General features: G+C 67.9%; 4 protein-coding genes across 6 annotated transcripts in view; all 4 read right to left on the bottom strand.

The window, feature by feature from the left end:
- The window catches only part of LOC107198845 (transgelin-2), a 17,203-nt gene extending 14,830 nt beyond the window's left edge, over nt 1-2,373 (bottom strand). Inside the window, exons 1-2 of the mRNA XM_033511552.1 lie at nt 2,307-2,373; nt 1,855-2,046 (exon numbers count right to left, since the gene is read on the bottom strand). Coding sequence (XP_033367443.1) covers nt 1,855-2,046; nt 2,307-2,358 — 244 coding nt within the window. The 5' untranslated portion in view covers nt 2,359-2,373. The remainder of the gene's footprint in view (nt 1-1,854; nt 2,047-2,306) is intronic.
- Nucleotides 2,374-5,469: 3,096 nt separating this feature from the next.
- On the bottom strand, nt 5,470-7,980 carry DUSP23 (dual specificity phosphatase 23). Of its 3 annotated transcripts, none has more exons than XM_015616087.3 (4): nt 7,885-7,980; nt 6,430-6,702; nt 5,657-5,838; nt 5,470-5,581 (listed from the first exon to the last, which is right to left on the bottom strand). In XM_015616087.3, the coding sequence occupies exons 2-4, from the start codon at nt 6,697-6,699 to the stop codon at nt 5,563-5,565; spliced, it is 471 nt and encodes a 156-aa protein (XP_015471573.1). In that variant the 5' UTR covers nt 6,700-6,702; nt 7,885-7,980; the 3' UTR covers nt 5,470-5,562. The 3 variants fall into 3 exon arrangements, with proteins under 3 accessions (XP_015471573.1, XP_015471575.1, XP_015471574.1); XM_015616089.3 differs by lacking the exon at nt 7,885-7,980 and adding an exon at nt 7,487-7,617; XM_015616088.3 differs by lacking the exon at nt 7,885-7,980 and adding an exon at nt 6,977-7,087.
- Nucleotides 7,981-9,322: 1,342 nt separating this feature from the next.
- Nucleotides 9,323-11,026, bottom strand: LOC107198850 (mucosal pentraxin-like). The gene is made up of 4 exons (XM_015616084.1): nt 10,943-11,026; nt 10,417-10,507; nt 10,173-10,342; nt 9,323-9,999 (listed from the first exon to the last, which is right to left on the bottom strand). The coding sequence occupies exons 1-4, from the start codon at nt 10,995-10,997 to the stop codon at nt 9,404-9,406; spliced, it is 912 nt and encodes a 303-aa protein (XP_015471570.1). The 5' UTR covers nt 10,998-11,026; the 3' UTR covers nt 9,323-9,403.
- A 218-nt stretch (nt 11,027-11,244) lies between these two features.
- On the bottom strand, nt 11,245-12,391 carry LOC107198849 (serum amyloid P-component-like). Its single transcript, XM_015616083.3, has 2 exons — nt 12,328-12,391; nt 11,245-12,112 (listed from the first exon to the last, which is right to left on the bottom strand). Exons 1-2 carry the CDS (start codon nt 12,389-12,391, stop codon nt 11,493-11,495), a joined length of 684 nt encoding a protein of 227 aa, XP_015471569.1. The 3' UTR covers nt 11,245-11,492.
- Between the last annotated feature and the right edge of the window lie 264 nt (nt 12,392-12,655).

The following is a 12,655-nucleotide window of genomic DNA, read 5'->3' as shown; positions in this document are numbered from 1 at the left end:
AGCTCTGGGAAGCTCTGGGAAGCTCTGGGAAGCTCTGGGAAGCCCGGCCCCGCCAGCAGCTGCCAGCCCCCAGCCCCAGGCACGGCGGGAGCAGCCGGCTCCCGAACAAAGGTCCCTTTGGAAGGGATCAGAGTGGCCTGGGGACGCCCCTCAGCCTCCCCTTAATCCCCCTGTGCCGGCCCCAGCCCCCTCCTCCTCCTCCTCCTCCTCCACCACCCTGCAAAAACAAAACCCTGTGGCCCAGCATCCCCCCGCGCCTGGCAACCGACATTCAGCGGGACACAAAAGGGGCTGCAGCCCCCGCCACGCGGACAGAGCCGGGGAGGGGGGACCCGAGCCAGGCCAGAGACCACCGACCCTGTTCTAGGGCAGGGGACAGTGGCCCATGACACCGTGGGTGGTGCTGGCACCCAGGGGAGAGCCGACCCCGTCCCCCCCAGCGCTGTCACAGAGGCAGCCGCAGCCCACCCTGGGACAGCCCAGATCTCCCCAGGAGGGGCACCGGTGACAGCAGCGTCCCCGCTGGGTGACACCTGATCTGATCCACCTGGGAAGCGCCGGACAGAGGGGCTGGCGTCGCCCTGCACCCACCGCCCCATCCCTTCCCGGCCGATGGAAAACAAGCCGCCCCGCTGCCATGGCGACGGCCGCCAGCCCCCCCCTGCCCACCCACCTCGCCCTCATTCCAGCCACCAGCCCCTTCCCCCAGCCCTGATCCCAATCTGCTCCCGCAGCCCCCGGGGCCGAGCTGGCGGCGGGGACGAGGGGAGCCGGGGGGGGCGGGAGGACACTGCCAGCCCCTTCCTGGGTAACCGGAGCCGCGGCAGCCCCGGGGCCCCTCGGAGCTCAGGTAACCGGAGCCCAGCCCGGGCCTCCCGGGAGAGCAGGTGCCAGGTCCTGGCCGGGGGGTTCCTTGTCACCGCTGCTCCCCCAGAGTTAACTCGGAGCTGCTGAAAGCGTCCCCGGGTGTCTCCCAAAAATCCGCGCCCTCTCGTTCGGCCAAGGAAAGGGCAGCAGGAGAGTGGATATCCCAGCCGAGGAGATTTTTAGGCAGGGGACAATTTTGGCAGCGGGGTTTGGGTCGTGATCCGGGCATGATCCGGCCCCCCGGGGAAGGGTCGGAGCACGGATCTCGGTGCGTGGCTGGCACAGAACGTCGGGGTTGGGCTCAGCCCAAATCACCCACGGGCTGCTGGCCCTCCCTATCCCCAGGGGACACTCCTGTGGCCTTCCCCTCCCTGCTCGCAGGGATCCTCTCGCTGGGATTCCTCTGGCTCTGCCACCGCTCACTTTAAATACCCGCTAAAGCAGCGAATATCCCCCTCCCACGCCCAGCCCGTCCCCGGCCCAGCTTTGCTCCAATTAGCAGCTCCCCCGAAATCCCCTCCCCAGCCTCAACCTTCAGGCGACCCGCACGGGCCGGGGCAGCACCCGCAGCCCTGGCACGGGGCACCCCGGTGGCACCGGCCCGGGGTGACACGGCCAGGGCAGAGCCGGGAGCTCGGCCGTTCCATCCTGCCGGAGATGCCCCGGCAGCCAGAGCCCACGGGGGTGGGCAGGGGGGGGCTTCTCCCACATTTTGCCCCGTGGGGATCCCTCCTGCTGCCGGGCTGGGCAGGGTCTCTGCCAGCTGGGGATCCCCATCCCTCCTGCCAGCCCTGGGGATGGGGATCGGGACTCACCTGCTGCAGGGACCTCCCGCCCCCCGAGACCCCTGAAAGAGCCCCCCACTTCCCCGGCAGTGGGGTTAAGGTGGTCCAACAGCAGCAGCACCCGGTAGGACCCAACCACAGCGAGTGGAGACACAGGACACCCCACGGGGGACCCCCCGCCCGCCCCGTCCCCGCGACTCACCCGCGTACTCGGGGTCCACGCGGGGCGAGTAGAGCCCGAACTTGATGAAGATGGGGAGGACGAAGCCGAAGCGGACCCACTCGATCACGTAGAGCGGCGGGCGCGCCTCGTGTGCCGCCAGGAGCCCGCAGCCCAGCACCGCGCTGCCCCCGACGCGCCCCACCACGGCCCGGGGCTCGCTCCGGCCGCTGCCTGCGGGACCGGCACCGGCACGGGTGAGACGGGACACGCCGGGAAGAACGGGATATGGGCGGGACACACCGGGACACACCGGGACCTTTCCCCTGCCCTCGGAACACCCCGCCCCCGCCTTCCCGGTACCCGGCACTGGCCGGACCGGCCCCGCCGGGACACACCGGGACCCTTTCCCCACCCTCGAGCCCCGCGGCCCGGCACCGACCAGACCGGCCCCGCCGCCCCCCCCGCCCCCGCTCCCCGGGGCGGCCCCTCACCCCCGGCTCCGGCGAGCAGGCTGAGGACGGCGGCGCGCAGCCACCACCGCATAGCCCAGGCCCCCCCTGCGGCGGCTCCCGCGGCGTCACCGGGGCCCACGGACCGGCGGGCTCTGCCGGGCAGCCCCGGGGGCACCGGCCCCGGGCGGGGGGCGCGGGGGGCTCCGCGTCCCGCCGTTCCTCATGCCCGGCCGGCCGCTCTCGGCTCTTCCCGGCTGCGCTCGGCTCTTCCCGGCTACGTTCGGCTCTTTCCGGCTCGGTTCGGATCCGTCCGGGTCCGCTCGGCTCCGGCCGCCGCCGCCGGGCGGCCGCAAACAAACCCGCGATGGCGGGAGGGGCCGCCCCGGCCACGCCCCCCGCCGCCCGTTGCCGCGGCGACAGCCAATCAGGAGCCGCCGCTGGGCGCGTCCTGAAGCGGCCAATGGCGGAGCGAGGCAGCGGGGAGCGAAGGATGCTGGGAAATGTAGTACCGGGGGGACGGGGGAAATGTGGGGTGACACGAAGGGATATTGGGGGGGGAAGCGAGGGGGACATGGGGAGACACATGGGGGATAACGGGTGGAACCGGGGGAGACATGGGGGGCTACGGGAGGGGCACTTAGAGGGAGGACACGAGTGGGACAGATGGGTGGGATAAACACGGGACATGGGGTGGGACACTGGGGGGACACGGTGGGGACACGGCGGGGGACACGGGGAGGGGGGGACCGGAGAGGACACGTGAATGAAAAACACAGGTGGGACACACGAAGGGGACACATGGGTGGGATATGGGGACACACTGGTGGGACTGAGGGAAGCTGAGGCGGGGACACAAGGGTGGGACTGGGAGGGATGAGGGGTCATGAATAGGACACAGGGATGACACAAGGGTGGGACACACGAGTGGGACATGGACGGGACACACAGGTGGGACATGGATGGGACACACGGGTGGGACATGGGTGAGACACATGGGTGGGACATGGATGGGACACATGGATGGGACATGGATGGGACACAGGGATGACACAAGGGTGGGACACACGAGTGGGACATGGACGGGACACACGGGTGGGACATGGACGGGACACACGGGTGGGACATGGGTGGGACACATGGGTGGGACATGGATGGGACACAGGGATGACACAAGGGTGGGACACACGAGTGGGACATGGATGGGACACACGGGTGGGACATGGACAGGACACATGGGTGGGACATGGGTGGGACACATGGGTGGGACATGGATGGGACACACGGGTGGGACATGGACAGGACACATGTATGGGTGTTGCTGTAGTTTGGGTGTGTGATTCCCCCACGGGACACAGGGACAGGTGGGTGGCACTGGGGGCTGTGACAAGCAAGCCCAGCCCCATGTCCCCTCTGTCCCCTCTGCGTGTCCCAGGCCCTCTGTGCCAGCACTTAGAGCTTGCCCTTCCCCATCCCAGCTCCCGCTCTCTAATCCCATCCTAAATGTGTCCCCACACAGGGACAGCCACCGGTGCCATGTCCCCATCCTGCAAGCTGAGCCGGAGCTGGGCCGCTCGCCAGGCTGGGGGGACAGGAGGGGACACAGGGGACGGGGGGACATCCTGGTGCTGTTCCCAGCACAGAACCGGGATCAAGGGCTGAGCAAGCCCCACACAAGTGACACCGGCCCGGCCACATGGGAGCCCTGGCAGCGGCGCTGGGGCGATGCACCCCCAGCCCAGCCCCCGTTGGAGGGGGTGGGGGGTCCACAGAGCCCCCCCGGCCCAGCCTGGCCCCCTGAGCCCGGGGGACTCTGAGGACAGCGCAGAGTCAGCGGAGTTAAGGGCAATAATTCTGCCATAAGCAGCTTTCAGCCGCTCCGGCCCATGTGCTCCCGTGAGCTTAGGCTGGACGCCGCTGTCCGGCACTGCCACCACGGCCACAGTGTCCCCACAGTGTCCCCACCGTGGTCACAGTGTCCCCACAGTGTCCCCACAGTGTCCCCACCATGTCCCCATTGTCCCCACACAGGGCTGGGCACCCCAAAGTGGCTGCACCCCAGGCACGCTCCCCACCCACAGCCCCCCTGTGTCACCACCTGAGGGACACTGGTGTCCCCAAAACGCCACCACGGGGCACAGCGTGCACCATGTGCGGCCCCGGAGTTTTGCAGTGACCCCACACCCTGTGGTGAGTCCCCTTCCCAATTCTGGTCACCTCTGGGCAGGGCACAGCTGGACTGCCAGCGGTGCCCAGTGTCACCACCGTGGTGTCACCACCCCGGTGTCACCACCCCGGTGTCACCACCCCGGTGCCTTATCCCCCAGGGGGGATGGTGACACTGTGGCGTTCCAAAGGAACTTTTGGGGACCCTGGAGCTGCTGGTTGAGGCGCTGGCCCCAGTTGTGCCCGGGGGCGCTCCCAGCCATGTGCCACCCACCCGGAAATGGGGACGGTGACACTGCTTCCAACCAGGATTTAAATGCCACCAAGGTTAGGAGCAGCTGAGAAGAGATTTCCAGGATTGGATTTTTGGATGGAGATGCCTCAATTCCGGCTAAGCTACACTTTAAGCATCAACGTCCCGGGTCGGCCCCCGGGCACTGACACAGTTGTCACCCTCCACGTGGCATCAGGGCGCTGGCAGCTGGGTGACAGCTCTGGGGTGCTCTGTGGGGCTGAAATGAGGCTGCTCTCAGTCCCTGAAGGACCCCAGAGCCAGAACCACCCCAGAGCTGGGATCCCATGGGACCCCAGAGCCAGGACCCTGAGACACCCCAGAACTGGGACACCAAGGGATCCCAGAACTACAACCCTGAGAGATTCCAGATGTGTGATCCTGGAACCACGACCCTGAGGGACCCCTGAGCCAGGACGCAGAGCTGGGACCCCAAAGCCAGGATCCAGAGCCAGGAGCCAAGAGCTGGGAACTCAAGGTACCCCAGGATCCAGAGCCAGGATCCCAAACAACCCCAGAACCTGAATGACCCCAAAACCAGGGCCCTGAGGGAGCTCAAAGCCAGGATCCAGAACCCTGAGGAACCCCAAACCCAGGACCCCAGAGCCATCACCCCAAGGGACCCCAGAACCAGGACCCCAAATCCCAGGATGTAGCTGCCAACCGAGCCGGGTCTGGGGGTGCCCAGCAGGGCCATGGGCAGGCATCCCCCCAGTGTGTACCCCAAAACCAGACCTGGAGAGGAGCCACAGGCCAGTCCTTTAATGCAGGAGGGGACAGACAAGGCTGGGAACGCCCGACTCTTCAGGATGCCCAATTCCATGGATCCCATCCATGTGCTCAGGTCTCCTCCCCAGTGCTGTGGAGGGGACACTGGTGAGTCAGGGGAGGGGACCCCACGGTGACAGGGGACCCTGGGGAGGGTGGCACCTACGGCAGGCACTGGCAGAAGTGGATTACAGCCCGCTCCTGCTCCGCAGTCTCGATGGAGCCGGGCCGCAGGCGCCGGATCTCGCGGATGGCGTCGCCGCCGGCCAGGTGCCGCTCCTTGCACAGGTAACAGGCCAGCAGGGTGCCCGTCCGGCCGTGGCCCAGCATGCAGTGAACTGCCACGGCCTGGGGACAGGGACACGGAGGGTGGGGGGCACTGCCGGACCCCCTGTGCTCCCCGTGGCACTCCCTGGGTGACAGGCGATGTCACCTCTCCCTGGTGTCCCCTCTCCAAGTGTCAACCCCCAGGGTGCAGCCCCCTGAGATGTCACACCCACCAGGTGTCACTAGCCTGCCACAGGTGTCCCCTCCAGAGAGTTGTGTCCCTCTCCCAAGGTATCTCCCTCATTAAGGTGCCATTCCCCCCAGATGTCATCTCCCCCCTCCAAAGCATCCCCGACCACCAAGGTGCCATCCCTCCAAACGTCCCTCCTCAAGGTGTCCCTCCCCAAGGATCTCCCCACCCTGAGGTACTGTCCCCTCAAGGTGTCACCTTGCTGAGGTCTCCCCCCACCAAGGTGTCCCCCACCCTCAAGGTGTCTCCCCTCTGCCATCTCCCCCCAGGTATCCTCAAGGTGTTCCCCCAGACGTGTTCCCTTCCCTGGTGTCTCTTCCCCCAGGTATCCCCCTGGATTCCCCCCCAGTGTCACCACCCCAGTCTCCCCCAGTTGTCCCCCAGGTATCCCCCAATTCCCCCCCAGGTGTCCCCAGCATTACCTCCCCGCGGCCATTGGCCTCCTCCACGATCTGCAGGAAGCTCTGGATCTGCTCGGGGCTCGGGGGGGTGAAGTCGGGCACACGGAGCCGGTGGAGCTGGATTTGGGGGCAGCAGCCGTGGTGCGGGGGGGCGTGCTCGGTCAGGGACACGAGGTGCCGCACGCCGTGATCCCGCAGGTAGCGGTAGTGCCCCGGCTCCCGCGGCATCGCCAGCCCCGCCAGCCGGCCCTCCACCACCCACGAGAAGTTGGGGGGCTCGGATGCCCCCATGGCCTGTGGGGACAGGGGACACTGCTGCTCTGGGGACCCCGCCTGGGCCAGAGCCGTGGATCCCCTTGGATCCCCCACAAGAGCCCCAAGTCACAGTGCCCTGGATCCCCCATCTCAGGATCCCCAGGACACACAGGAAAGGCCCCTTGGGATGCCCCGGCCAGCCCCCTTGGAGCCCCCATTTCGGATCCCCAGGACCCCCAGGTCAGGCCCCCATGCCTCCCAGTGCCACCCCCAGAGAACACGGCTCAGGACCCCCAGGACCCCTGGGACTCACAGTTCAAATTCCCTGGGATCTCCTGGCCAGGACCCCCACGTTAGAGCCCCCAGGTCAGGACCTCCAGGACCCCCCGTATGTCACCCCCAGGAGAACACAGCCAGGCCCCCACACCAAGTCCCCAGAGACCCCCAATTCAGGTTCCCCAACACCAGCCTCTGGAGAACATGGCCAAGCCCCCATTCTGGCCCCTGGGACCCCCCAGCTCAGACCCCCCCAAGTCAGGCCAGACCCCAGAGAGACGATTGCAGGGACCCCCAGCTCAGACCCCCAGACCCTCCAGGAGTGCATGGTTCATCCCTCTGGAGAACCCTGCACTCCTCCAGGAGCCCCAGTACCACCGCAAAACCCGCTGGCCAGGACCCTTGAGACCCCCAAATAAAGCCCCCAGACCCCCAGCTCACACTCTGCCCATCAGGACCCCTGGCCCCCCAAAACCAACCCCCTGGAGACCCTGGCCAGATCCCCAGGACCCCCAGGTCAAGACCCTGAGACTCCCCAAAACCTCACCCTGAAGAACGTGGCCAGGGTAGCCCAAACTCCCCTGAACCCCCTGCCAGGATTCCTGGGACTCCCAAATAAAGCCCCCAGACCCCAAATTCAGACCCATCAACTGAGACCCCCTCACGTCAGGACCGCCAGGCCCCCCAGACTCACCTCCCCAGGAGAGTGTACCCGGGTCCCCCAATCCAAACCCTCCCACCTCATCATCCCCCGGGACCCCCGTTCACCTCCGGGACCCCCCGTTCACCCCCCGGGCCCGTGTGGCCGCCCAGCTCGAATCCCCCGGTCCCCACAGGCCGCAGCCCCGGCCCCGAGCCCCGCCGGGCCCCGGCCCCGCTCCGCTCCCTCCGCCCCGGCCCCGCCGCTCCCCGCGGGGCCCCGGTGTCCCCCCGGCCCCGCCGTACCGGGGAGGCTCCACAGGGCGGAGCGAGAAGGGGCCGGAGCTGGGGCGGAGCGGGGCCGGGGCGGAGCGGGGCCGAAGAAGGCCCGGGGAGGCCGCAGCGAGCGACGGAGGCGGGACCGGGGGTGACACGGGGAGAATGGGGACACGGGGGGGCCGGGAGGGTGTCGGGGGACAAGGGAAGGACAAGGGGGGGACAAGGGAAGGACAAGGGGAGGACAAGGGAAGGACAAGGGGAGGACAAGGGAAGGACAAGGGGAGGACAAGGGGGGACGGGCTGCCCGCGGCTGCGGGGCCGCGCCGGGACTCGGGGCTGTGGGACACGGGCTGAGCCCCCGGGATAGGGGACTGAGCCTCCTGGGGCTGAAACCCCCGGGGCAGCGGAGCTGAACCCCCGGGACAGGGGCAGTGGAGCACGGGCTGAACCTCCGGGACAGCGAGCTGAACCCTCTGGGACAGAGGTTGCAGGACTGGGGGCTGAACCCCCCGGGACAGGGGGTTGAGCCTGCCGGGGCTGAATCCCCCAGGACAGGGGGCTGCGGGACCCCGGGACAGCGAGCTGAACCCCCGGGACAGGGGGCTGAACCCCCCGGGACAGGGGGCTGCAGGACCCTGGGACAGCGAGCTGAACCCTCTGGGATAGGGGGCTAAGCCCCCAGGACAGGGGGCTGCGGGACTGGGAGCTGAACCCCCGGGACAGGGGGCTGAACCCCCCGGGACAGGGGGGCTGCGGGACCCCGGGACAGCGAGCTGAATCCCCCAGGACAGGGGGCTGCGGGACCCCGGGACAGCGAGCTGAACCTCCGGGACAGGGGGCTGAGCCCCCAGGAATGGGGGCTGAACCTCCCAAGAGAGCGAGCTAAACCCCCAGGACAGGGGGCTGTGGGACCCCGGGACAGCGAGCTAAACCCTCTGGGATAGGGGGCTGAACCCCTAGGACAGGGGGCTGCGGGACTGGGAGCTGAACCCCCAGGACAGGGGGCTGCGGGACTGGGAGCTGAACCCCCGGGGCTGTGGGGCTGAACCCCCAGGACAGGGGGCTGCGGGACCCCAGGGATGTGGGACTGACCCCTCGGGGACATGGATTGAAGGACGGGGCTGAAGCCCCCGGGGTTCTGGGGCTGACCCCCAAGGGCTCCAGGACATGGGAGTGAACCTCCCCAAGCTTGGGGACACCAGGCTCTCCCAGGGCTGCCCCCCAACAGTCCTGGCCCCCTGGCTTCTGCTCCAAGCCCAGTCCTACCGTGCCTGGGGGCTACCAAGGGTGCACATACCCCCCAGGACTACCCTGTCCCCAGCTCAGCCCCATGTCCCCAGGCCAGAGCTGGGAGCCCTTCCCCCCGTCCCCCCTCACCCTGGGGATCTTCTGAGCCTGGATCCATCACCTGAGGCCCGCAGTGAGCCCACTCCCCTGCCCCCAAAGATCACCAGCACCCTAAAAACCCATTTCTCCATTTATGTGATGTTGGATGGCTTTGGGGGAGGGGGTTACACAGCAGGGATCGGGCACACCCCCCACAGCCTCAGGGCTTCAGGAACACGTCACCCACGATCTTGTAGGGGAAGCCCCTCCAGCCGAAGATGGGGGTTTGGGTGGGTTTGTTGTGCATGGCCCACAACACCTCCGAGTTGGAGATGCCCGTGTCCCACATGTACACGGATGAAATCTCCCCCACAAAGGACTGCTTGGCTTCGAAGCCCCCCCCGAAGCTGTCCTGGTCCTGCCCCAGCAGGATGGATGCTGGCACTCCCACCGTGTAGCCCTTCTGCAGCCCCTTCCTCGGCCACGGCTTCCCGTTGAACCAGAATCCCACGATGCCGGTGGAGGATTCCCAGCTGACACAAACGTGCTCGCTCTCCCCGAGACTGACGGGCACCGTGAAGAACAAGAGCTTGTTCCCCACGGCGAGCTCGTACTGGCCGGGTTTGGGCTTGAAGAGCAGGATCTCGTTGCTCTGTTTTGCGGTGGCGTAGGAGAAGAGGCTGTAGGGCCGTGTGAGGTCGGTGAAGGACCTCAGGCACACGGTGAAGTTGTTCAGGGGCTGCTCCAGCTTCGCCGTCACCTGCACGTGGGCGGTTTGGGACTCTTGGGGGAACACGAACACCTTTTGCTGCAGGTCTGGGAGAGGTGACACAGAGGTGGCTGCTCCTGCCATTGCCGGAGGTGACATCCAGCATCGACCCCCGGGGCAGGTGCCACCAGCACTGGCTGTGGCCTGGGGTGACGTGGGGTGCTGAGGACAAGCCGTGGGGAGCCCCTGTCCCCAGCTGTCCCCTCGGTGCCATCCCTACCATTTATCCACAGGGTGTAGGTGGCCTCGGCCGTGCCCTGGGGGCTGCTGGCTGTGCAGGTGTAGGTGCCCAGGTGGGTGTCGTTGAAGGAGGGGAAGAACAGGACGCTGTGGGGGCCTTTCTGCAGTGGAACTGGGCTTTCTTCCTTCTCCCACAGGAACTCCTGGGGGCTGCACCGGGCTGGGGTCACTCGGGGGGAGCACACCTGGCATGGGAGGGAGGGAGGGAGGGGCGGGCGCCTTACCCGGGATCTCCGGTGACTTCGCAGATCAGCATCAGCTGGTGGTACACGGTGGGTGCCGCCGGCTGTGTCCAGATCCGGGCCCTCTTTGTTTCTGCAGCACCCAGAGCTCAGCCGGGGCCGGGGGTCTCCCTGTCTGTGGGACCCCGTGTCCCTGCTGCCGCTGCTGTCCCCCCATTTCGGTCCTTGGGGTGCCCCTTTGGGCTCTCGCTGTGCTTCCACCGTGTCCCCTCTTCCCAGCCTTGCCGAGACCCCTTTTCCCTGCACGGCCGCCCCGCGATGAGCTCTGGGTGCCCCTTTTATGGCCCAGCTGCTGTGGGTCCCCCTGCACCCCTTTGTGCCCCCCTTGCAGAGCTCGGGGTGCCCCTTTCACTGCACGGCCGCTGTGGGGTCCCCCCAGCCCGCACCCCTTTGGAGCACTCGGGGTGCCCCAGTGTCCCCACAAACCCCCCGCATGTCCCCACGCCCCCCTCTGCGCCCCCCTTGCCCCACGTCCCTCGGGTGGCTCCCGGTGTCCCCTCGCCGCTACCTGCGGGGCCCAGGAGCGCAGCGAGGATGAGGAGGCAGAGCCAGAACCGCCCCATGGCACCGCCGAGCCCGGCCACTGTCACCACCGCGGGAAGAGGGGACCTCGGAGCCACCCGGAGCTGCTCAGAGGCTGCTCAGAGGACCCCCAAGGGTGGCGGTGACTTTCGTGGTGACAGTGACCTTCGTCCCCAAGCCGCAGGGCTGTTGGGCAATGAGCCCGGGGATGGTGCGTGACCGCGGGGATGGTGCGTGACCGCGGGGACAGGCTTTGGGGACAGTTCCCCTGTCGCCAAGGGAGGGGCTTCCCCATTCCTGCCTCCACGTGGGGCTGGGCAGCGCTGGATCCGTGTCCTGCCCGTGCAGGGGCGGCCGTGGGGCAGCTCGGGGGGCGTGGGGAGGGGGAATGGTGGCACTCAGGGGGACCCTGTCCCCAGCAGTGGGGGGCTGTAGAGGTGAAGGGGTGCTGGGTGATGGGAGATGGGTGCGAGTGATGGGAGTGAGGAGGGAACGGGGGGGCACCGAGGCCACCCCCGCCCCAGACCCCGCAGCCCTCAGGCCCCCAGCGCCTCCCGGAGCCGGGGTTTCACCACCACATCTCCCTTCACCTCGTAGCTGAGGCTCTTCCAGGCCAGCAGGGCGGGCGGCAGGCGCAGGGACAGGAAAGCTGCGCGCATCTTGTCCGGGGACAGCCCCGTGTCCCACAGGTAGACGTCGGTCAGCTCCCCCGAGAAGGAGTTGTAGGGGTCGAAGCCGCCCCCGAAGCTGTCCTGCTCCTGCCCCAGCAGGATTGCGGCCGTGGCCCCCACGGTGTAGCCCCTCTGCAGCCCCTTCCTGGGCCAGGGCTTCCCGTTGAGCCAGAACTCGGCGATGCCGGTGGAGGATTCCCAGCTGGCGCAGACGTGCTCCCAGTCCCTGCCACCCTCGGGGACGCGGAAGGTGACGAACTTTCCCCCCACGTAGAAGCGGTACTCCTCGGGTTTGGGCTTGAAGAGCAGGATCTCGTTGTCCTGGGCTTTGGTGGCGTAGGAGAAGAGGCTGTGGGGCCGGCTGAGGTCGGTGTAGGAGCGCAGGCACACGGTGAAGTTGTGCAGGGGCTGCTCCAGCCGAGCTCGCAGCACCACGTAGGCGTCGCTGGGATCCTTCCGGAACACGAACACCTTTCGGTAAAGGTCTGGGGACAACAGAGGGGACGCGGTGGGATGCTGGGGTGTCCCACAGCTCTCTCTGACCGTCCCCCAGCCTTCCGCTGTCCCCCCGGGGTGACTCCCTGCTCCTGCGTCCTCCAGCCCCGCTGACCGAGAGTGATCCCAGAGCTGCTGCCGCGTCCCCCTGGACCTGCCCTGCCCCGTGCTGGCTCCTGTCCCCCCAGCCCGGTGTCCCCCGTACCTTCCTGGGCCACGATCCCCGCGAGCCCGGCCAGGACGAGCAGCCAGAGCTGCAGGTGGCCCATGGTAGGTGCTGGAGCCGGGCGGGAGCGGCGCTGCGGCCGGGTTTATGTACCCGAGGCTGGGAGGGGTCTGTCGGGGGGGATGTGTCCCCCGATGCCATCCCCAACAGCCTGGCGTGCCCGGGAGGGGCGATTTCATGCCCAGGGTGGGTGATTTCATGGCTAGGAGGGGTGATTTCATGGCTAGGAGGGGTGATTTCACGCCATCACAAGATCTTGGGTCACCCGCCTGCACGGGGCTCCCCTTGGAGCTGGACCCTGGGCGTG

Source organism: Parus major, unplaced genomic scaffold (assembly GCF_001522545.3).
Source record: "Parus major isolate Abel unplaced genomic scaffold, Parus_major1.1 Scaffold342, whole genome shotgun sequence".
In the NCBI taxonomy this organism is placed as follows: Eukaryota; Metazoa; Chordata; class Aves; order Passeriformes; family Paridae; genus Parus; species Parus major.
This window is presented reverse-complemented; position numbering and strand designations above follow the sequence as displayed.

Bases quoted from the DNA above. Each gene is read 5' to 3' on its own strand.
- LOC107198849 (XM_015616083.3), bottom strand. From the start codon at position 12,391: ATGGGCCACCTGCAGCTCTGGCTGCTCGTCCTGGCCGGGCTCGCGGGG. The intron at 12,113-12,327 runs GTACGGGGGACA...TGTTGTCCCCAG, and splicing joins GGGGATCGTGGCCCAGGAAG to ACCTTTACCGAAAGGTGTTC.
- DUSP23 (XM_015616087.3), bottom strand. From the start codon at position 6,699: ATGGGGGCATCCGAGCCCCCCAACTTCTCGTGGGTGGTGGAGGGCCGG. The intron at 5,839-6,429 runs GTAATGCTGGGG...CCCTGTCCCCAG, and splicing joins AGGCCAATGGCCGCGGGGAG to GCCGTGGCAGTTCACTGCAT.
- LOC107198850 (XM_015616084.1), bottom strand. From the start codon at position 10,997: ATGGGGCGGTTCTGGCTCTGCCTCCTCATCCTCGCTGCGCTCCTGGGC. The intron at 10,508-10,942 runs GTAGCGGCGAGG...TGGGTGCTGCAG, and splicing joins TGCGCTCCTGGGCCCCGCAG to AAACAAAGAGGGCCCGGATC. The intron at 10,343-10,416 runs GTAAGGCGCCCG...AGCCCGGTGCAG, and splicing joins GAAGTCACCGGAGATCCCGG to CCCCCAGGAGTTCCTGTGGG.